The 24,702-nt window shown below is 40.8% G+C and overlaps 1 protein-coding gene across 2 annotated transcripts in view; it reads left to right on the forward strand.

The window, feature by feature from the left end:
• CHRM2 (cholinergic receptor muscarinic 2) overlaps nt 1-19,586 on the forward strand; it is a 139,076-nt gene extending 119,490 nt beyond the window's left edge. For both annotated transcript variants that reach the window (XM_038387721.2, XM_038387722.2), the window contains one exon: nt 10,386-19,586. In XM_038387721.2, coding sequence (XP_038243649.1) covers nt 10,432-11,841 — 1,410 coding nt within the window. In that variant the 5' untranslated portion in view covers nt 10,386-10,431 and the 3' untranslated portion in view covers nt 11,842-19,586. The remainder of the gene's footprint in view (nt 1-10,385) is intronic.
• Nucleotides 19,587-24,702: the final 5,116 nt, after the last annotated feature.

Genomic DNA, 24,702 nt, shown 5'->3' on the forward strand with positions numbered 1-24,702 from the left:
GGCAGAGCAGGGGCAAGGTCTTGGGGGGATGAGGCAGCGCAGGGGCGAAGCTTTGGGGGGGGCGGGGCCTCAGGGATCCAGTTACCAACAATTTTTAGAAAGGTGGCAAGCCTAACGTAGCTCCAGTGAAGGAACTGAAGGGGTAGGCCTTAGTTTTATTAGCATTTGCTGCAATTGACAATGACATTCTTCTGAGACATTTACCATCTGTTGTCAGGTGCCACTTTGATTTGGTTTAAGTCCTATCTGCAGCATCAAACAATGATGGTTATCATGGGTCAAATTAAGCCCAGGCCTACTCCTTTGTGCATTGATGTACCTCAAGGATCAGTATTAGGATCACTTCTTTTCTGTAGCCACATGTTGTTATAGTTAGGATAGGGGTTGTTTTCATGTACTTCAATTCTTTATTTTCATTGCTTCACAGATGTGACTCAAATCCACTGATACCTCAGGATTCCATCAGCTTGCCAGGCTGAGCTTTCTTTCAGCATATCCCACTGGAGAGAATGCATAATTTCATTAAAATTTGAAGCAAAATAAAGATTTTTCTAGCTGGTTCCAAGCATATGTTGTGTGGTGCATTCAGCCTGGTGATATATTTATTTGAGCCCAGCTCCTGTTACAAAGAGCTTGGGCACAGATAGGATATGTCAATACATTTTGTAAATCCTGTACCGTGTACCAGGCCTAAGTAACCAGGGTGGCCCCAAAGACACTGGAGAACAAGGGAATTCTCCACCACAGGCTGCAGACCAACAGCAGAGCTGCTGCATGGTTTTGCCTGCACTGGCGTCCGCCACTCTGGTATCACTGCTTTGCTTTGTGTTCTTCTGAATGCAGGATCCATAACCTTGCTCCTCCCTTTGCCATTGTCTGCCCCGGCCTCCAGACCCTAACGCATGGAAATGCATAGAGAGCCCTCACAAAGCTGGCTTGCCTGGATAGAATTCATGAAAGGAGATCCCCAGCTGAGGCAAATTGTCTTAGTTCCATTGAAGGATTTGCCTCATGGTGTGTAAACCATCTGCATGGGTAACTCAAATCTTGCTTCATCAAACTGCAATTGAACCATATCATTCCAGGATGTCTGAGGCCCTCTGATGTCAAGGAGAGCGGGGCAGGATTCAAGCTTTTGAAATGAGAACATTTCTTATCAGAATATTGCCATGCGGAGACCTTCACTTAATTACTGTACAATACTTTCAACTCGTCAAGATCTGACTACTGCAATTCTTTTGTCTGCTGTGCTCCCATTTACATTTTTGTCCAGAATGCAGCAAGCACAGGATGCAGCAGCCAGTAGTTTTACAGATGCTCTCACGGTTGAACGTCACCAGGACGAATAATGTGTTTTAAGACCTGAATATTGTTTCAACTTCTGCATTCGTTGAAATGTCTACGGTTTTCTAAGCCACTTCAGTGACAGATGCACAATTCCCCATTAATTTCAGTGGGAGTTGTGCATCTAAATCCCCTAGACAGTTTTGAAAATCTCAGCCTTACTATTTACCTTTCAGATTTGTGGCACTTAATGAGCGTGGCTCTTTACAGCTGCAGAGATACTTTTGAATATCGCAGACTCTTTTTTAAAAATAGGGAACTCTGAAACAGACGCATGCTGGTGCTATAATTTAATTGATCTGACGTGTGCTCAGATTGCTCTAGAGAATGTATTTTTGGGGAACAAGCATTGAGTCTGTCCCTTGGCTTCCCTGTGCAAGTTAAAATGTGCACTATTTTTCTCAAAGTGGAGAATCCCACATCTCTGCCACCTGGCTGTTGTTGATTTTCTAAAAATGGCATTTCCTCTTGATTCCCACTGTGGGCATGAGTATTCGAAAGTAAGGATTATACTGGTCAGGAAAAACTTCTTTCTATTCAAAAGGTAAAAGGTAACCAATTGTCACAGAAATCACTCTGTCACATGCATGCTTTGCTGTTTGGCTGATTCCTATCAACCATGCTGATTAGGATATTTCAGTGACTTAAGTATTTGACTATGTACCTTAGTGACCCATTGAATTATACTCAAGATCATTCTCTTTTCCCTGACTGTGACATCCATGTAGAACCATCATTTTCATTGTTATTTGATTGTAAGCAATATTTTATCAGTATTCAGAGATGGCGGCTATATTATTCTATACGCTCTTTCTTTCTTATTTGTGGCTCTGTAAAATAAAGCATAACAAAAAGGAAATGTGTTCCGGGGCATTTGCACTAACAGAAATGAGTTACTTGAATGTCTCAGGAAGTAGTGGACCCACTACAGAGCACAAAAATGGTTGAAGTAAGTTTGTTTAAAAGTTCAAAGACCAGGTTTTCAAAAATGGGTGAAGCACCATTTGAAATCCAGAAAGGTGGTGGGAGCTGCTGGATGGAAATAAGGCCATCTATTTAGGTGACAAAATATGGGCTTAGTGGCCTAACTTTATGTTCCTGTTTTGGAACACCTCAGTCCAAATTAATATTTGCAGAGCAATTTTTGTGATCACTCATTTGAATGTTGAGCTCCTCGGATTCACCCGGATCTTATTTCACCATCAGTTCAAAAGGGCTAGAGATAAAGATCAAACTATAGTGTCAATGAGAGCATTATAGAGCTGGACAGAAACCAGATTTTCTGTCTGATGGGAAATTCCATGATTTTGACTTTATTTTTCCATTCTGCAACACAGTGAAAACAAAAAAATTGAAATTACCCTGGAAATGAAATTCCAGGGGAAAAAATTCATTTTGGGTCAGTCAAAACATTTAGTTTCAGTAAAATCAAATGTTCCATTGCAATTTTGACTTTTAAAAAATGATATGCTGTACTATAAATATATATATATGAAATAAAAAGTAGTTTCAAAATGGAAAATTGAAGCATTCCATTCCAAAAATGTTTCAATATTTCATTTCAGCCTTATTGGAATGCTCTGTTCCATTCCTCCTTCCAAAATAAATATTCACCACAAAATGTTTCACTTTCAACTAATCAGCATTTTCTGACAGAAAAACATTCTGCTGAAAAATTTCCGATCAGCAGTATTTTTCCTTTTTCATTGTTGGCATTCTATGTCCTTTTTTTGCCCAGGCTCCTCATTAAAGGCTTTTATAATTGCACAGTTCTCCATCCCACTGTAACTATTCCCATTCCCAAGCTGACATGATTTTTGGCAGCACCCCAAGGGCTGTCATCTCCTAAGCCTACCCCCAAAAGGATCCCAGCAAATAAAATAGAATGTTTGCTCATTCTTTCCTTCCCTTTCCTTCTCCATCCCTCTTTGAGATGCAAAAGGGAAATGAACAGGAGTCCATATGGAAGGCAGTGAGGTTGCAGTCTTGTTTTTCAGAGCCTTGTGCTTATAACTGAACTAAATGTCAGGTGAAATGCCACAGAACCAATCAATGTTGAAGGCATGAGGCAAACAACAATAGCTTCTTCCCCTCTCCTTAAAGTCACAGCTCACGTTTGCCTCTCAATCCCTAAATACAAATCCGCAATAACACTTTCTCCTTTCTATTGCTTCCTGGGCATTTGGTGTCCCATAATTGCAGCCACCTAGATTTCCAGAGTCCTCTTCCAACCTTACATGACATAGGAAAAATAACCAACCATTTCTTTTTTCAGATTTCCACAGCCAAAGTGTTCTGAATAATTTATTTTCATTGAAGTCAACGAAATTACACCAGTATACAACTAAAGTAATCCAGTGGTAAATCAGACCTTAAATTTTTAATTTCCTTTCTCCAAATCCCCTCTACCTGTAAACATCTATCAGGTGCCTAAAGCTGCACACAGTAGTCAAGGTACAATCTCACCCCCCCCCCCGGATGGGATCTGACAATCTTCTCACTACTCTATGGAAGAAGGATTCTTTGTATACAGGGAGAAGGACACCTCTGAATCATGATGTATGTTTTGCTCTAGGAGGTAAAGTCCAGTTTTACAGACCAAAATGATTAGATGAGGTTTGCAAGTTTACCTTGTATTTTTCAGGTTTGCCCAGTGTAGTAAACAAGCAAAAGCAAACTGGAAGTGATGTTCGCAGGTCAAAAAGGGAATGCAAATGCTTTCATGATCATACAGATGGTCAAATACTCCACCACAAAGTAACAGCTTCTGGAGAAACTTTTAAAGAACAGATACTAAATAGGGTATCCTGATCCTGACAGGGGCCTCTGGGCACAATAATAATAATAATAATAATAATGAAGAAATAACTCATTAATATTCAGAGCCTTATGGAAATACTAGCTTCTTTTCTGGAACTTCCCACAACTAGAGAGACTGTATGTTGCCAAGACTAGGCTTTCCCTTGTGCAATTTTAAGTTCAGATCATTGTGCTAAAGTCAGTAAATTAACCAGTTTTAGATTATTGGCACAGAAGTGAGCAAGATGTAATTAAATGCTGTGCAAATCCCCAAGCCCAAAAAAGGGAATTAAGGTAGTAATATCAATGCAGGCATTGCCATCTATTCATGTACCACTCCCCACTGTTCCTAAGGGAGTATTTTTATTTTTACTTTATTTCTGCTGTAGCCAGAGACAGAATATGCTTTTGTTCTGTTAGCTTTATGGGACTGTGCTCTATTTACAGTTTAAAGACATGCAGCGATTTCTTGGTATATCCTTAACTCCCTCTCTGGGGGAGCCAGGGAAAACCAGGGTCAGGAGACCTCCTGGAACACAGTCCTCGAAGAAAATGTGCTGTTCAGGGGCCACAGGGAGACAGAAGTGAGGAGGATGGGCCAGAATGCAGAGGCAATAGCACTCCATACAGATGCCTCTGGTCCTGACTCTGGCAGATTCCCTGAGATAACTCGTACAGGGAAGACTTTGTCCTTTTGTTGTTTTGGAATGTTCCACAAACTTTTTACCAAAAGCAAAAGTGAAATTTGTAACATCTCTTAAATTCTGCAATGAAGTCTACCAAATGTGGCTAGTTGACTGGCAAAATATTTTCACTACTGGCACCTGCTGGAAGACAGGATATGGGAATAGATGACCATTGATGTGACTCAGTATGACCATTCTTATGTCCTAACTGGTGCATGGAATGAAATGAGACCCAGTAATGATGCAAACTGGAGATTAGTGCAAACACACCAAGACCGATTCTGACTGACAGAACAAATCAAATCTCTTCTTCATGAGTTTGTGGGGAAAAATATGAATTTTTTTCTGTTTGTGTTTTGAGGACTGAATCCTGAAAGATGCTCCATACATTGGCCCCAAATCAGTAATACATTTAAACTCCTGTGGGTAGTTCCATTCCAGTCTTTCAGACATGGAAGGTCTGTTTCCTTTTGGGTCTCCTTGCCTTTGTATACTGTCCTAAGCACCAGAGAAGCCTTTCAGATTCACCATATTAAATCTGGGGACTTAAAAAGAAAAAAAAAGGAATTACGTGCCTAATAAACCCTGGCGGGCCTGTCACATCAGACATATTTTTGAGCATACACAAAATTAATGTTATCAGCTTTGTGTAGGATGTTGAATATATCTTCTAAATTAAGACTTTAGAATTGCACCTGTGCTAAAGGATTAAGCTGTACCCTAGTGGTTTCACACCATCAGGGTCTAGGGCACTGGGTTTTTGACCTGTGGTCTGCAGACTCCCACGGTCCGCAGGCTATGTTTAAGATTTCCAAAGGGGTCCACACCTCTAGTCAAAAATTTTTAGGGGTCCTCAAATAAGAAAAAGCTGAAAACCACTGGTCTAGGGCAAAGCACATCATGGGAATGTGATTCACAAGTATGTTTCATTTGCTAATAGTAATACTGGGAAGGAGATGCACTTCAGATACTAGTCTTTTCTCTGTGTATTCAGATTTTCAGGGTCTGTATTGTACTAGAATGAACATACTGAATTTCACCAGTTTGCTTCATTGTGCAAACTGCAGTTCCCATTCATAGTGAACCTCAGTTTATATGTACAAATACACTCCTCAGAACCCTGACAGAATATCTCAGCTAGATGCAAGGAGAGTCAGTAGGACAGTAGGAAAAATCTTTCCTCCCAAGAACTGTGCTGTAGCTATGGAGGTGCTCTGTGGAGGCTATTCCAACATCTGCCAAGCAAGAAGGCCTGGAGAGTTTATGTAGTAGGGGAAGTTCTGACTTTATCCCCATTACTTCAGCAGCCTGACCCTACTCTGCCTCCACCAACCACAACTACCTTTTCCCACTCAGGGATCTGGGATTTGTGTCACGCCAGGAGTACACACCCACTGCAGCCTCACTAAATCCATCAATTCTGCCCCCAACCCATGTACAACAACTAGTGTCAAAGGGAAGGGATGGGAATGATTTACTCCATATTGAAGTTATTCAGCAGAGATGGGGGAAGTGGAGGGAAGATTTCACTACTAAAACTTTCCAATTAACTCATTAACATATGCATTTTTACATGTGGATTTTCATAGCACTGGACATTTTCACATAGTGATTATGGTATTTACAAACCATAAAGCCATATGTTTAAAAATCATAATCCTGAGACTTTATCCAATTACCTTTCAGGTTAAAAAGTGAAATGGATTTCTTTTCTTTACTGTTCTTACTCTCCTTAGCAATCATGAAGTTACTATCCACGGACATGCCGTGATAGCCAGTAGAGTCAGTGTCTCCCTTTGCAACTCACACAAATACCAGTGGACTGCAGGGGTGAGCTCTGGTTGTTCAAGAAGAAGGTCTGATACTTCTCATGATAACAGGTCAGACTAAATTAAAGTGCTTCCACCTCCATTTCTGTCTGCTGAACTCCAACACCGTGCCTGAAGCAAAAGTAGTCTAAAAGCAACATGCAATCTGTTATTTCAGTGAGAAAGTAGTCATCGATATCTGTACCAGATTCCTCACTGTGGGTCTGATCCAAAGCCCATTGAAGTCACTGGAAGAGTCTAGGTGACTTCACTGGGCTTTGCAGCATGATGTAGACACAGAGCAGAGAGTGTGTTTGTATATGCATCATCTACAGCACAGTGGACACTGTCAGTGCTCAATAGCTATCAAATAACAACAAAAATAATAAAAATAAATCAGATATTTGTAATAAAATTTTTCTTCAGCCCTAGTCTCTTCCTTAGTTCCTATTAACACACACAGTCATTAATTATAGGAATGGCCTCCTCTTATTTACATTGATGCAAATCAAAGGAATTTGTAATTAATAGAAGAATTTGGCCCTATAGCTCTTTGTGCCTAAAAGAAGAAGTATCTATTTTAACAGTAGCAGAATTGTTTTCAGTGCACAGCTAGTACTGACTTTCTCACTGTAGGCGACATTAGTGCAAAGAGGAAGTGCTGGAGGAGAAAACTCCCTCGTCTGCCTGTTTTTGAAAGGGCTAAGCAACCTCCTGCTTCTGGCCGGTAGAATTAACCTGGATTTCTCTGCAACATGTGGATCAGGTGAACTATTTCTGAATTCCCCAAATTCCCCAAGGAAGAAGAACGTGAGTTGAAAGTGCAGCTAGGAAAGGTTGGTAATAGAGTGGCAGCAATTCTGTACGCCAACTTTTGAGGTTTCAAAACTTGCTTTCATTCCTCATGGGAACAAGGACAAAACTTTCAAATGTTTTCCACAAAATGGAATTGTGTCAAAATATCCATTTTTGGATTGGAAAGGTCCAGTTTTCAATTCAGCTCTTCTCTTTCTGCCTCTTGCAGAAGTGACCACAGAGCCCTGGAACTCAGAAATCTTCCCATTGAAAACTTTGTTGAAATCCATAAACCTCCACAAAATGTTTTGACTTTGACAAAACATCATATTTTGACTAAAATAGACTCCATTGAAAATGTTCTGACCAACACTACTTGGGCAGAATAGAGCTGAAAGAAGCTCCACATGGCCCCATCCAGGTTAAATCCTGGGAGCTGCAGAATGCTGACCAGTCAGCACCCCTCGCCCCCAGCTGGCCAGTGGGTTCCAGAGACTCCCAGGGGGAGGGGAAGAGCTACCTGGTGTCCCTCAGTAAGTTTTTCCCTCTCTTGCCGCTGGGACTCTCCCCCCCCTCACCACCAGTCCATCAGGTTCCCCCACCCATTGAGGCAGGTGGGTGGCATTTCTAATACATACAGTAAACTGCTAAACCTATAGCATTTTTAATAAATAACATCTAAGTTCTTATTCTTTTGTGACTCTTCTGTTGTATTCCCTTTAACCTATTCATACTATAACAAGCACACAATTAAAATGATCTCACCCTTCTTTTCTACCTCTTTCTCTCACTCTCTCTGAAATACCCTTCTTCTGTCCAACCCCACCCTAATGCTCACTGATTGATCAATAGAAAAAAAATGTCTGTCCATCCAGGGTTTTTTGCCACCCTCATCACAACAGAGTCTGAAAATCTTTTTCCCAGCTCTGTTTTCTTATAAACTCAACCTTTGCCAAACAAAAATCTCAGATAATAGTAATGTTAGAGACAAATACATAAGCTCCATTTTTAGTCAGTTGTTCTGCATCGGATATAAATTAAAATGGTGTAAACTGACCTCAGGCAAAGAACCCTTAAACTTGGTGCAGTCTTCCAACATCTCCAAAGGCTCAAGTTTGTTTGTTTTTCTTTATGTTTACAAGTTATTTACTGTGCTGACAGCTCCCATCATCTTCATCTTTTCTAGCCCCAAAGAAAAAGTGCAGTAATTTAATTCTAGTGAAAATGGATCATCCTGGTTATGATATATGGATAATATGTGCATATATGGCACCTGGTTAGTAGCAAGTACCACAGAACGAAACTCTTGATCTCCTAAGGCAGTATACGTGCGTTATGTAAGTTGAGTGGATTTTTTTCTTCCTTTAGTCACTCACCCAAACTTAAAAGCTACATCTTAAAGATCTGATGCCTTGGGAAAACTTTGGAAAACATTCCAATTAGAAACAATCTAACTTCTTTGTCACATCTGGCCTTCATGCTGTAATAATCCCTTGAATACAACACATAAATAATGTACACTCAGAGACTGCATTGACAATTCCATTGCATCGTATTGATTTCAGAGGGTGACACAGAAAAGGATGCTGTATGACCAAAAACACTTGTTCATCTATCACATGTATATTACTAAAAAGAAAAGGAGTACTTGTGGCACCTTAGAGACTAACAAATTTATTAGAGCATAAGCTTTCGTGAGCTACAGCTCACTTGATGAAGTGAGCTGTAGCTCACGAAAGCTTATGCTCTAATAAATTTGTTAGTCTCTAAGATGCCACAAGTACTCCTTTTCTTTTTGCGAATACAGACTAACACGGCTGCTACTCTGAAACATGTATATTACTAGTATTTTACTTTTATTTATTGAGTGCTGACAGTGTGTTTTATAAGGCAGAAAACAGGTTGGTAAATATGAACAAAACTAGATTTTGGGGGGGGGTTTATGGTTCACCTGTAATCATTTCATGCTTTATATCTCAGTTCTCTGTGACATCAATGATTTCAACCACTTATTATGTTACAAAACAGGATTGTGACAAATAAAGGATAAGCATTAGACAATTAACTCTTCATGTTAAAAAAGCATTTTTTTCATGTACAAACAGGAAAGAGATTATACAGAACTACTTTAAAAAGTTTGGTGAAATCTGGGGGGGGGAACTTTATAGAAACAAATCAGTATGTATGCTAATTAGATGAACAGATCCTCAGCTGGTAGAAATTGCTTAACTCTATTGACTTCAATGGAGCTATGCATATTTATATCAGCAGGGCATCTGGGCAGCAGGGAAAATTTTCAGTTTCCCATGCAGTGCCAGCCTTTTTTCAAACTCTGAAAAGAAGTAACTGGTATATAATATTAGCAAATTATTGGGAGAAATTATACCCGTTTTTTCTATGGACCTCACAGAAGCCTTCCTCGTCGCACCTTACAAGACAGAGAGAAACTTATTACCCTTTACCATCCAATTCCAAATAAAATTCATCTTCATTCAAGATTTTAACAATTCTTTGATGAAATTCCCAAGAGAGATTTAATTTAGATATGATCTTGAACCTTAACCCTGGATCAGAACATGCCTAAACTTTGGAGGTGTGGGGAGGGACTTGAAACAGATTCAGTTCCAAATGTGATTAGTTCTCAGTTTTATAATGGGTCACAAGAAAAAAACTTGGATCTGAACAAATATGCATATTAGTGTGTCCAAAATCTAGATCTGGATCCAAATTTTGCATCCTTGTTCAAGCTTTAATTTAATCACCTCTATATATTATTCCCAATAGAAAATTACAATCAGCAGAATGTTTTAGATAAACCATGCCCGTGTGGTTCTGCCAAACCACAATCTGCTACACTGAAGTTTTTTCCATACACATTTTTTCAGGGCTCCATTTGCCAGAATAAAATGGCTAATTTAATAATGATATTTCTTTTGTTTTCTTTCCTCTGCAGGTTTAAGTGATAATTGGTCATCAGGTTTCTTGTTAGAGACACAGACATGAATAACTCAACTTACATAAACTCCTCCGCCGAGGATGTTATGGCACTGGGAAGCCCCTATAAAACTGTTGAGGTTGTCTTCATAGTCCTGGTAGCAGGATCTCTCAGTCTAGTGACCATCATTGGGAACATCCTGGTCATGGTATCCATCAAAGTCAACAGGCACCTGCAGACTGTCAACAACTACTTCCTGTTCAGCTTGGCATGTGCCGACTTGATTATTGGTGTCTTTTCCATGAACCTGTACACACTTTACACTGTGATTGGCTACTGGCCCTTGGGGCCCGTAGTATGTGACCTGTGGCTGGCTCTTGATTATGTGGTCAGCAATGCCTCTGTCATGAACCTTCTCATCATCAGCTTTGACAGATATTTTTGTGTCACCAAGCCTCTGTCGTACCCTGTAAAGAGGACCACTAAGATGGCAGGGATGATGATTGCAGCCGCTTGGGTGCTGTCCTTCATCTTGTGGGCACCTGCAATTCTATTCTGGCAGTTCATTGTTGGGGGAAGAACTGTTCCTGACGGGGAGTGCTACATCCAATTTTTTTCCAATGCTGCTGTCACCTTTGGCACTGCTATTGCAGCCTTCTACCTGCCCGTTATCATCATGACCATCCTCTACTGGCAGATATCTCGTGCCAGCAAGAGCAGGATAAAAAAGGGGAAAAAGGAAGCAGCACAAACCCAGGATCCAGTTTCTCCCAGTTTGGTCCAAAGTAAAATAGTGAAACCAAACAATAACAACATCCCAACGAGTGAGGATGGGTTGGAGCACAGCAAAATTCAGAATGGTAAAGCCACAGGAGAGGTTGTGACAGAGAACTGCGTTCCAGGGGAGGAGAAGGAGAGCTCTAATGACTCCACTTCCATCAGCGTGGTTGCTTCCAATGTGAAGGAGGATGAAGCTACCAAAGAGACCACCAAGGCTTTTGTCTCCCAAGTCCACTCAAAAGGGGAGAATTCCAAGCTGACATGCATCAGGATAGTTACTAAGTCCCAAAAGGGTGACTGCTGTGCCCCAACCAACACCACCGTGGAGATTGTAGGTACTAATGGCCAAAATGGGGATGAGAAGCAGAACAACGTGGCCCGTAAAATTGTCAAGATGACCAAGCAGCCAGCCAAAAAGAAACCACCCCCTTCTCGAGAAAAAAAAGTGACCAGGACTATCTTGGCTATTCTCTTGGCCTTCATCATTACCTGGACACCATACAATGTGATGGTGCTCATCAACAGCTTCTGCGTCTCCTGCATTCCCAACACTGTATGGACTATTGGTTACTGGCTCTGTTATATCAACAGCACCATCAACCCTGCCTGCTACGCGCTTTGCAATGCTACCTTTAAGAAAACCTTTAAGCACCTTCTTATGTGTCATTACAAGAACATAGGAGCCACAAGATAAAAAATGAAAATCGTGGAAAGAGGGGAAAAGTTCCAAGTTTTAAAAAACAATGCCATAGCACTTTATGCTCTAGTGTGGAACATGCAATCAAGGAACCTAGTGGAGTCACTGACCTGGGGTGTCAGCTCTGTCTTTGAGAACTGCACTTAAAATCTTTTTTAAATTATTATTATTATCAGTGGATCTTGGGGAAGTGGTGATTGAATGAGTGGTCAGTAGGTAATGTGGACTTGAGGCATAGTTCCTTGTTTCTGTTGGTATCATGCAGAAGGGCTTTTTGAGTCTATGATTTTTGTCCATTCTTATAGAATAACAATAATCTTTGTGTATGTATCTGTCTGTCTGAAGGAAAAAATGTAAGGACACTTTGACAATAAATAAAACATAACTAACTGGAGAGGGAAGGGTAGATGAGATAGAGGGACACTGAACAATTCAAACTCACCTTGCAAAGATTATTTCCAAAGTTAAAAGCTGACAATTATTTTTGTCAGGGTCTCATGTTGAGAATCTTAAAGGTAGGCTAGCTATGACAGCTAATATATTATCTTTACCTCTCTCCCATCACCAAAAATATATCAGACAAAAATATTCTTTATCTCACCATGAGTCCCATGATTCACTATCCATTGTTCCAAGCATATCAGCTTTCTTCTACTGGAGGGGTTGGTCCCATGGTGCCAATGAAAATAAAAGGGAAAAAAGGAGGTCCTTTCCAGCTTGCTGTAGCACAGAGAGTGTCTTGAGGCCCTTATAAGCCAAAGTCTTTGAGAATTTAGCTCACTTAAGCTCTTTTATGTACTATCCCCCAGGAAGTTGTATTTTTCTTCAATCAGCCTTTTCTTCTTTTTTGCACCTCCCTGCCCAGGGCATAAGGATTGAAAATCAAAGCCTGCTGTGAATTAGAAGTTTTCATCAAATTAACAACCATGTGGCCCAAATCAAGGAAGTAAGTTGAGACCAGCAAGAGCAGTTGTTAATAGGTAACGAGAGAGTTATATCCATTTCCGATGGGCACAGACTTTATGTCCAGGATTTGCTTGTGACTCCCAGAGGTGAAAGGTTAACATAAGAAAGTCCATCTTAATGTCCAACAAAGAGAAGGTTCCTACTAATGTATTTGTTCTAAGGAAGAGAATAACCGCATGCAGATTACTGTGCCCATTTGAAGTGACTCTGGGTATGTTCCTGGAATGAAGAAGCCAAAGTCCTTCTTAGACATATGGTGGGGACTATGTATACTTTATGGAAAAGATACAGTGCTGGCCATGTTTCCTTTTGTATCAGCATGGAGCAATATTATCTCTACCTATCAGGGGATAACAGTAGTAAAGGGGCAGGGAGGAAAACAGTGGTTATACAGATATAGGCCCTGCAATATCATTATTTTAAAATATTCCAAAATTATCAGTTACTCCAGAGAGTTGACTCCTCCTGCCTGTAGCATAGCTACTTTTGCAGTATTTGATATATATTGTGGCAAAATTGAGCACTGTGTGAATTTGGCAGAGTGCATCAGATTAAAGTAGACAGCTATTCCCTGCAAGATTTGCATCTGTCAATATTCCTCCTCTCATTGACACTTCCAGACACTTTCAAAGGTATGCCCGTGGATTTTGCTATCCAAAGAGTAGCCTTCTACAGTAACATTTCCATGGGGTTCCTTCATTGTAATCCAAAAATATTTACCATCATCTGGAATGATGTTCACCCAACAAGTAGACTACTAAATCATCTAGGTACATTATCCTACTATATTACAGTCTTCCAAAGTGAACTTCAAAATAGCAGCCTTTTGGATTACAGGGAAATTAACCTTGATGACTTAACATTTAACCTTTTCAGATGCTCAACTGAAGTGTGGATTGGGGGACTATGGAAAGACTTCCATGGACTTCAAACAGGACAAAGCATTAGGTTAACAGAACAAATGCTTGCTCACTAAGGGTCTGATTCTGCAACCCTTACAATGATCAGCATTAACTCCCATGAGTCCAGCTTTACTGTGATTACTCACTTAAGTAAGCGCTGCTCAGGGTAAGGGTTGCAAAATTGATCCCTGAATATCTGTCAAAGCTATTTTCACCTGATGTGTCTTGAAGGCCTAAAGGAAGTTATCTAGCCATGTTTCAGCAGTCTGTGTTGTTTATTCTCTTCCAAATGGTGAAAAATGCAGAGACAAAAATCATAGAGAGTGAAATATGTTCAATTTCTATACCTTTCTTCAGGAAAGAACATCTTTCCAAGAGACCACGGCAGCTCCTCCCTCCCAGCAATAACACATTCCCAAAGGGGGAAAGTAGGGGCAGTATATTCTGCCCTGAAACCACTAACAGTTCAACTTGTAACTTTGGACCTCTGACATGTGTCCAGGCTCCATTCTGAACTCTCAAGTCATCACCAGGACACGAATTACAAATCCAGTTAGCACCATGAGGCACATCCAAAGGTTAAAAAGTACACAGATACATTGCATGACATTCTGCTGCATCTCATGATGTGATGAGACACAGTGTGATGCAAAGAGAAATGGAAATTGTGCCAAAGACCCACCAAGAGATGAAACACAACATACAGCTTTCTAATGCTTCTTCCTAACACACATCACTATCTTTGAGCCTGTGAAAAGAGAGACTTTATTTCAAATTGTATTAGCAGATAGTACATTTGAAAGGACACAGTAACTGCATAGTGTACTATACTTTACCCTTAGTGTATGTTTCCTAGTTGTATGTAAAATGTCTCCCCGATACACATACACACACATTCTTCAAAACTTTAGAGTTCCAAACATGAAATAATGTGTCTGCAAACACACAAGCATACAGCATACCTGTGCAATATAAATTTTTCAATATTCAATGTGATGCATGGGAATGATAGCCGTGCTGCTCTCTTAACATCTAATGTGAGGTGGAAGACAAATTCCTATTCATCATGCTGTGTATACCCTCCTTGTGACACTGAGGCTCAGAAAGCCTCACACAATCTGTAAGGTTTAAATTCAGTTTGGGGGGTGGATTAGTGAGATGCCATAGGAATAATCTCTCATGACTACACAGTAATTTGTTCTTTCAAACAAAGAGGCACTGGTTAAAAAAACCTATATGGGTTTTATAATCCCTCTCCCCATGCCTTTCCTTGTTCTTCCAAATCTACAGGATACTTCACATTCACTTCATTCACCTTTGGATTATAGTTCTGCAGGCTGTAAATGTGCTTCTTAAGAAAATGGTGCCTTCCACCTACCCATTTTAGCTCCTCATTTGTCATCTGAATCGGTCAGGTTCATTGACTGACAAAAACCACTGTTGTTGGTGCTGATGAATCCATGAAACAGTGGAAATAAGAGCTGCATTCTGTTCTAGTCCATGCATCATCAACAATAGCGCCAGCTCTCTTTGTAATACTAGCACCATTATCTTTGTAATAGCAGGTGGCAGAAGAAGCACAGCTGGATTTTTCACATTCCATGCTGAGCTTTACATGTAATGTTAGCAAACTGTGTATGTAACTCATTAAGAAAAAGAAATATGGAAGACAATTTGCACTACTTGTCCCCCCTTATTGGCAGACTCCAGACAGAGGACAAGACATGACTAGGCACTGAGTTTGAACCACTCTTTCTTCCCCATAAAGGTAGTGCCTTTAGGTCAGGATTCAGTCACATTTTTCAGTCCAGTGTAGGAAGACTTGCAATTGTCACTGTCCAGTCTATAGCGGCTTTCTGAGGAGAGGACAACAGCCTGAAGGCATATCAATATGGCCCCTTTTGTGAGCATTAACATCACTTTAGAGGGAAAAAATGGTAAGCTATCTCAACTGTCAGCCAAAGTAACATTGAGAAATCTGCTTTCAGCTGTGTGCAAAAACCTAAGGAACATTCTGGTCAGCCATCTGTTTGGAATTTTTACTTGATTTATTAGGAATCACAGGGGTCCATTTCGACATAGAAATGCTTTTGATTGTTGCCTTGTGAAAAATGGGCCATGCAAAACAAAAGCAAGTCAATATATGTAAGACTTTTTTCTTTCAAATGCCAGTAAAGACTGGTGCCGAAGGGTCAGATCCTGGACACTGGTTGTTTTAGACCCAGCATAGCATGGAGAGGAAAATGCATCTGTAAATGACTTTTGCATTTCCCTAATCCTGAAGTCAGCAGACATCTGGTCTGGAGGAGCAATTTAGAGTACTCCTGGTGTGTACAAAAGTACACCAGCTGCAACATCCCCCAGCAGTCTCTTTGCCTTGCCATGGTCCCAATTCAGCCAGCATACCAAGGCCAGGAAAGTAGGCTATGAACATCCAGACATGCTGGCTGAAATTCCGCTCCAAATTCCCTTACACTGAGGAAAGCGGCAGATGGCCAGTGAAGCAAATTTTTCAGCTGTTTCTGTGCTGCCGGAGAGGTGCAAAGCAGATGAAATAGGGGTCATAAACTAGCCCTCTGTTGATTTATTATGGAAAGGGGACTCTAAGATAACTTCTCACTCACTCAGACTGCTTCAAAAAATGATGACCACATAGAAATGTTTTGGGACTATCCCATGCATCTCCTTTATAATATAATTCATATTCCTATTCCTCCCATCTCACTTCCTGATGAGTGGTCCTCTTTTATAGCATCAGAAGCAGTTGCCAAATCAGTAAAAAATGGTTTTTGAAGTAAAAGTCCCAGATTCACCTCTGTGCTTTAGTTGCTTTATGATGCTGGGACAATATTAAGGCAAGCTGGCCTACTCAGCCAGTGTGGGTGTGTGGGAAGAGGCTGAAAGAGAAGGCCGGCTACTCTGTGACACCAGTCAGCCAATGAAGGAGATTTTAGTGATGTTTGCAGCAGGCTCCTGGATTGTCTGGCTGAGGTACAGGACAGTTAATAAAAGGGCCAGGGCAGGCAAAGAGAGCCCCTTCCTTGCTCTACCTCACCTCACAGCTGGATGTGCACTTGTTGCTGCTCTGCAATTCAGGGTGGCAAAGCTGCTGCATTCCCCCCTTCCACCACTGCTTAGCTTTGATTTTGAGTATCTGGGGCAAATTAAAGACTCTCCCATTCCCAGGGCTTTGTGGCTGCCCTAGGCTCCATTTGCTGATGGATTTTACTCTTTTATACTGCCACAAATGTTCAAGCCTTTCCCCTCTGGCAGAACCACCAGCCACTCTGGAGGACCCACCAGCCACTCTGACAGCCTTTCCAACCCACAGCAGCCATTCACCTAGCTTTAACCGGCCCGCTAAACCACCTTTGTGGCGCTGGTATATGCTGCCAATTCTGGTCACAATTTTTATTTTAAAACCCCATACCAATAACTCAGAAAGTCACAAGTCAATGCTTTTATTGATCGAGAAGCCAAATTCATACCAAGCAACAGATTGCAGGACAATAAACGGTCTGCCTTAAGGGAGTAGATTTTCAAAGGCACAAAGAAGAGTTGGGCAACCAAAGTCAGTGAGAGTTAGGTGCCTAAATGCCCTTTGTGCCTTTGAAAATCTCCCCCTAAATATTAATGTAGACCGAGCTGGTGGAAGAGTAAACACTTGAAATTAGGATGATAAAAGTGGGTGTGATTTTTTTCATCCAACCCTTTTGTGCCCCATGTATAATACCCCTGGCTGTGAACAAAACTTCTGCCCATGTATCCTCTGTCCATGTTGTTGCACTTCACTGTAGACTTTAAAAAGAAACATTTTTTTTAATTTAAAAAACCCTGCCCCAGTGCCATACACTGGTAGAGGTCCCCAACTTTATTTTTTTCCCCTTCTTTTCCCACTTCTCGCCCTCTATCATGTTCTTTGAAATAAAGCCATGTTTCCTCTCACTTTGCTGCTTTAATTAATGTCTCCCAGGCATTTCAGCAACAGATCTACAGTTTCTCTCATCTTTCAGACATACGGAGTGCTAATATACTGATACTTCTGCCCTGCTGGATTCATGCCATTTTGTAGCATGCAAGCCAGCCTGATTCACTTCCATGTTCTTAGATGTACTACTGGAGATAGTAACCTCAAATCAGAATCCCTTTTACATGTTTTACTTTTAGAAAAAACAACACAAAAGCAAGACAATCCTCTCCTTTCCCATTTGTAAAAGTATATCAGCTCCAAACCAGAAAAAACGTAGGTAATAACGGAGACTACATATTGTTATGATGAAATATTACATGACAAAACACCGTGCAGTGGTCTGTGCATCATAAAATGACAAACTGGGGACCCTGTCATCCATCCTGAGCTACCAAAGTACTGTTAAAATATTCTAAGTGCTCTCTGACTTCCACTGCCTTTATCACTAGGGAATCCCAACATTTGGACTGTAACCAGAGCCAGTCTGATTTTGATCAGTACCACACACTGCAACCAATGTCTTGCAAATATTTTCTTTCATATTTTTACTTCCCTCAATTTTCTATAATCTCCTTTTCTTCACTATGGAAGGGGGAAAGAAGTAGCACTGCTGCATACCTATCAGTGTTCCCTGTGCTTAAATTAGAGAGGTGGCTGGTGGATTTGGCACACACACATTAATCTGCTGCTGCTTGAAGAAAGAAAAACAAAGTGGACCACCCTCTGCGCCATATCTCTGTCTAGTCTTTCATCTGATGTATGGAGACTGCCATTTCCCTTCTTTGATATGGTGGGCAAAATTCACCCCTGAATTGTATTTATGAAGGAGCATGCATGAAAAGCTTTTCCTGTAAGATATCCCCAACCGCACTGACTCTCTGGGAGACTTTGGTATCTGGCGGTATCAGATGCAGTATCACTGTAGTAGTAATTAAAATGGAAGGTCCTGTTTCTGCTGCCCTTCATGACAAAGGGTATGTTTCCATGTGTTTAACATGTACATTGTTTCACCCTCTGGCACAGAAAAAAGCACAGTAGGCAGGGAAACAAGACAAACTTTCTGTTCCCAAAGCTCCAGATGGACAGGCAGATTGAAGGCATTCTGGCATTACCGCTTTTCATCTGCTCTGGGGAGACTCAGAGGTTTTGGTTCCACAGATGATTCCATCTTTAAAGTTTTATCCCAAAGATATCCATCCTTTTCTGAAGCACATAATAGTGATAATAATAATGATAAAAATATAATAAGTGAGAATGTGTCATGGTCAGTAATAAACTGACATTTTTATGACTTATCCCTTAACTTCTGGTGCCATTTTGAGGAGGTCGTTGGTGAGCTTGAGTCTAATATTCAAATTGTAAATACCTTTAAGCAGTGTGTTTTAACATGACCAACAGCATACCTTGGCTATGTACAGAAATAATACAATATGTGTAATATTATCAAGATAAGGTTGCAATGTAAATATATCTACAATGAATGTTCAATTACTCTTCAAACTGTGTGTACAAGGAGGGACCTCGTCTCCACTTGAAATCTAATTTTTTATTATTATTTTTTATCTCAAGAGTATGAAAAATCCTATTGTTAATTTGCAAAATTCAGTATTCTTGTCTTAAAAGGAATATACTGTATGAAAAAAGTGCATTAAATGTAAATGGTGTCCAAAATCATATGGCAAGATTGAGAAATGAGAAGCATACAAACCAGGGTTGCTGGAATTTGGTCGTATTCTTGATGCCATACATTTGATCTCATATAAATAAGATAAGCACAAGTTTTATGGTTGGCTATGTAAGGCTAACCCACGTTATTATACATACCATATATATATATATATATATATATATATATATTTATATATATATATATACTGTATAGATATATACATATTATATACAGCATTCACGCAGTGAAAGAAGCACTTGGTAAAGAGACATTTCTGGGAATTTGTGCTTAATGTTTCAGTTCAGAGGGAACAAAGACTGCTATACAATGACATTAGGGCATGTTATGCATGCTGAGGAGCGTCATAGCCAGCTAGGAAGGAGAGGCTCCAACATAACAATTAATGAAGATGATGAGGGTTTGAAATGTTTTGAAGACAAAATGAAAATTACATGCAATATATGTGTATGTACCTCTGCTGAGTTGTATTCCTAGTTGAAGCATTGCATTAAACATCAAAATATAATAATAATAATAACAATAATAATAAAACTGGTTTTGTATGTGGTACCTCTGATTTTTTGTTTTTCCTTATTGAGCAAACTACATTGTTTGCTGACCTGGGATAATGGGAAGCGTCAGGTAACTAAAATCCCTCAGGATGAGTTACATGGGTGTTCAGTATTTCTCTTTTTTAGTGGCTAGTGATAGTCAAACCTTGTTTTTCAAGGCCTTCCTCGTGAATGGAAAGTAGTCCAGCTTTACAAACTAGGGATCAAATATCTTAGTCCTCCTTTCACTTTTCCCATTCTCCACTTCCCCGCTGTATCTTTATGCATCTTTTCCTCGACCTCTTTCAGTGTCCCTGTTTTCCCTCAGAAGAACTTAAGTGCACGGTCCTGTCCATATTTTAACAAGGGGCTCCTACAAAATATCCCTCCTCCTTCCACTTAGCTTGGGGTATAGTCACATGTCCTTGGGGCACAATCCCTACAAGAGAGGAGCAATGAAGGGACTGGGATAGCTATTCATTGCTTCTCCTGGTTAAACAAAGGCATGTGTTCACAGTTTACCAGGAGCAAGGCAGCATCACTGGCAAACAAACTTATAGCAATTGCCCTTTGCTTGAAATGTCTATAATTTGTTCCTAAAGTGTATAGAGGACTGGATCGTCCAAGATGTTGAGCCACCTTCAACTCCCATTGAAGTCAGTGAGAACTGAGGGTACTCAGCACATCATGGGATACTCACCACCTTGCAACATCATGACCACATTGCATACAGACACCATCGGGGAAGCCCGGAGATATCATCCTTGGAACCATCCCTGCCAACTGATGGAATCTGCTATATTCAAAAGGCAAAAATATGTGCCAGTATCGTGGTACCCAAATACTGACACTGGAACTTTAACCATTGACTTCAATGGAATCAGGAACAGGACCTTCATGAGCACCGTGGATATATTATCTCTGGTAGGGATGTATAGCAGTATCGAGAGACAGGATAACTCTGTAAGAGGCAGGGACATCACCCTGACCCTTCCTACCAGGTGGATCCAGCTGTTCCTTCCAGCACATCACGGTTTAAATGCTTGCTTTCATTTTTTCTCTAAAGCCCTCTCCTTTCTTCAAGATCTTTTTGTTTCTCTGATTTGGCTCTTCTCCTTCTAGCAGCATTGACATCCATGCTTGCCTCTCTCTCTCAATCTCTTCTCACTGTTATCTCTCCTCCCTCCATTTCTCCAACCCTTCATCCATATCTCCACCTCAACATCCTTGATTTTGGAATAATACAGATTGTATATACAGATTGTATTAGATAGCCTGCAATTCACCATCTTTGTGAAACATTCAATTAAATTTTCATGACAGGCAGTTCTATGGATGGTGCTTATATGGCCCCCAGAATCACAGTATCAGCATCCCTTACAATATTCTAAGTATTTATCCTCCCAGTAGCCCATCAGGGTGGGAAATACTATCATCCCCATTATACAGATAGAGAACTAAGGCACAGAGAGACTAAATGACTTGTCCACAGTTACATAGGATGCCTGTGGCAGAATAGGTAATTGAAATCTGATCTTGCAAGTCCCTGGCTAGTGTCCCAAACACGGGACCATCTTTTCCCTCCAAAGGAAATGTAGATCCAACCAAGAGATGAACTCAGATCACTGCATTTAGAGTCCACAGTGTTAACCATTACACCATGGAACCATTTTATTAGCATACTGGTACAATCCATCCAATATGTACTTCCTCTTTGCAATACCTGAGAATTGCTACTGTGTGGCTCCAGTACACTCTCAAAATGCAGGTGATGAGTGTTTTGGTAGATGAGTGACAGGGAAAGTACGAGGGCCAACTTCTGGATGTGTGATAGTTGACAATCCTAAGACTAACTAGATCCTTCTCCATACATTTTGAGAAGCAAAGACAAAATGCTTTTCTTTTCAGAACGTACTTTAACATTATTTGGGTTTGGGTTCAGTATTAATTTCATAAAAATTCAAGGGGGGTGATGGGAACCAAATTTAAGTCTATCAGTATGTAGACCTGCAAATGCAAAGCATCAGAAAGGGATGTACTAGTCTAGACTGTGCACACACAACACTGAGTTAAAGACTAATTTCCTCTTCTGCATCTAACCAGAATGCACACAGTAGCATTTCACTGAGTAGGTGGCTTGTCATACAGTGAGCAGGTGGGTTGTCAGAATTCTTTAGTCTGAGCTTGTGGAGAGAAGGCAGGGGGAAAAGATGGAATGTGTGGCTAGGTACCAAAGCAAACAAACAAACAAAAAGGAATATGTACTCTTCCCTAATCATCTTGCCATCTGGACTTTCACAAAATTACCCCTCTCTTTAATGGTACAGGAGCATGTCCAAGCTATGGCAATACCTAATGCCACCCATGCCTCCCTACCAAACCAGTAGCATTTCCTCCTGTCCAGTGTTTTGTGAGTGTTTGGAGGCTCCTTGTTTCCTGGTGCTCCCAATCAGGTGTGTTACATCCTGGAGGAGAATGCTTCAGATAAAGTTACCCACTCCAGCAGACTCTCCATGAGCAATTTCCCTAGTGAGCCAGCTATTCATCAGAGACTCAGACTGTGCATTGTAACTGCCTACTATTTGCAGTGTTCAGAAAATGTCCTGGGAAAATCAATACAAAGAAAACACTGATCATTTGTAAATCTATTAACTCTCTTCTGGCCCCTTGCCAGCCATTTTATTCACCGTCTAGATATGGAAACCCACTTGTGGAAGGAAATGGACTTTGCTGCTTTGTTCTCTCAGGGCCTTGCCAACTTCCTTTTCCACACTTCACAGATCCAGAGGGAATAATAAAAATGGTAACAATGATTTCAAAGATGGGGGGAGAAAAAGAGAGAAGCATTTTCCCCCATACAAAGATTCTTCTCTTTGTGTTTCTCCCAGCTCTTTCAAGGGGCTCTCCAGCTTTCACTCTTCTTAGAGGCACAGAGTAAATCATGGTAAGAGCTGGGTCTTTGGCCTGAAAAATGAGGCATGGGATAGGAGGGAAAGAAGCTACTGTTGGAACATTTCAAAGGCTATTAAATTTGAGCTGATTGTTAAGTTTATAGACACATAGATTTTACTTGACGCCTACCATAATCACTAAATATGACCTTGGATGCCATTGCAAAATGTTTGGAAATAGGACCAAAGCAAGGAATCCAGATGGCATAACAGCAACAAATGGGAGTGTTACAGGTGACAGCCTCCTTGAATCATTTTTTCGGAATATGGGCACAACCTGGCCTCATAAAAGTCTCCTGGGCCCTGCAGAAAACCATGATTAAAATAAATAGCATGCCAGGGGAAAGTAATTGAACCATCACCCAGTCAAGATACGGGAAAGTCACATCTCCCCTGGATAACAGACAGCAAAAGACACATTAAATATGGAAACTTTGGTACCCTCAGAGGAATGACAGCAACACAGAGGAACAGGTATTTCCTTTGGTGAACACCTACAGTTCATACCACAAATAATTAAGAAATTCCTGAACCATTTAACTGGATTGTCCTTTTGGTGCAAAGGTACAAGTTACATTCACCCTCTCAACAGTCAATTTATACCCTAAATTCTCAACAAGAGCAAGGGGGTGAGGAGAGGATCACAATGCAGTATGCATGGATTCCTCGTACTTAGGATAGTCTGTAGAAAGAATGGGCCCAGCATTCCAGGGGCCCTAGGTCAAATCCTATACTTGTTGTACAGTGTACTCCTAAAGTAGCATAAACAGAAGGGAGCAACAGCTTTAACTGGCACACATGACAAATGATAATATTACCAGTGTGGGAGACTTCAGGTAGCTGAAAGAAAGACATTTCCCAATTGTAATATATGTCATTTTTGTTGGAAGCTGGAGAGGATTTGCCAGTACACTGTGCTGAGTGGAAAGGAAAGTACTGCAGGTATCAGAGAGGAAACCCAGCTGGGGAGGAGAACCACTGAGAGTAGGAGGTGCTAGGAAGGAGGTGCTAATGCCAGGTGCTAGGGAGAAGGTGCTTATGTCAGGGAGGAGGAGGGAAGTTCACATATTGGAAAAAATCCAGTCACATGCTTTTGGCTGGGAAGCCAAGGACAATGGAGAAAGCTGCTGGCAAAGGCTCAGGCCCAGACTCTGCCAGTGGGCATGGCCCTATGCCACCAATGGGAGAGAGTGAGTGTGCAAAGGGAAAACAGAGCAGAGGAGACGATCTTTACCTGGGTGGGGATGGTCTTTTTTTGAGCTTGTCCAATGGCCCGTTATATAACCAAAGATGAGGTTTATGTTTCCTCCTTTGGAATAACTTTTGGAGTGTCTCTTTTCAACCCCCAGGTGCTTATTTTATAGTCCAGGGCAGATGCACAGGGCTCCTTATATTTTGCTGAAAACACATTTAACTACTGTACGTATACAGAAGCTGCAGATGGGAGCTATTTATAACAACAAAATCAATAACTAAATAGCTAGTAGTTAAAGAATATGATCATTCCTGGACATATCCAGTTTAGCTGCCATGAAACAGTTTTGAGGAGAAAAGATCAAGGGCCATTTGTGTGGAACTATGAGGTTAACTGTTAGAAATTAAAAAGGCCTTTGAGCTAAGCAATTACAACTTACCTTTTCATCAGTAACCAGTGATTTTGGGTACCATATATCCGGGTGCCCAGCGTGACAAAATTTACAGGGTACAGGTTGTATAGGGTTGCCAGGCATCCAGTTTTCAACTGGAATGCCTGGTCAAAAAGAGACCCTGGCTGCTCTGGTCAGCATCATTGACCAGGCCATTAAAAGTCTGGTTGGCGGTGCAGTGGGGCTCTGTGTGGCTCCCAGAA

The sequence above is a fragment of the Dermochelys coriacea genome, chromosome 1 (assembly GCF_009764565.3).
Source record: "Dermochelys coriacea isolate rDerCor1 chromosome 1, rDerCor1.pri.v4, whole genome shotgun sequence".
Taxonomy (NCBI): domain Eukaryota; kingdom Metazoa; phylum Chordata; order Testudines; family Dermochelyidae; genus Dermochelys; species Dermochelys coriacea.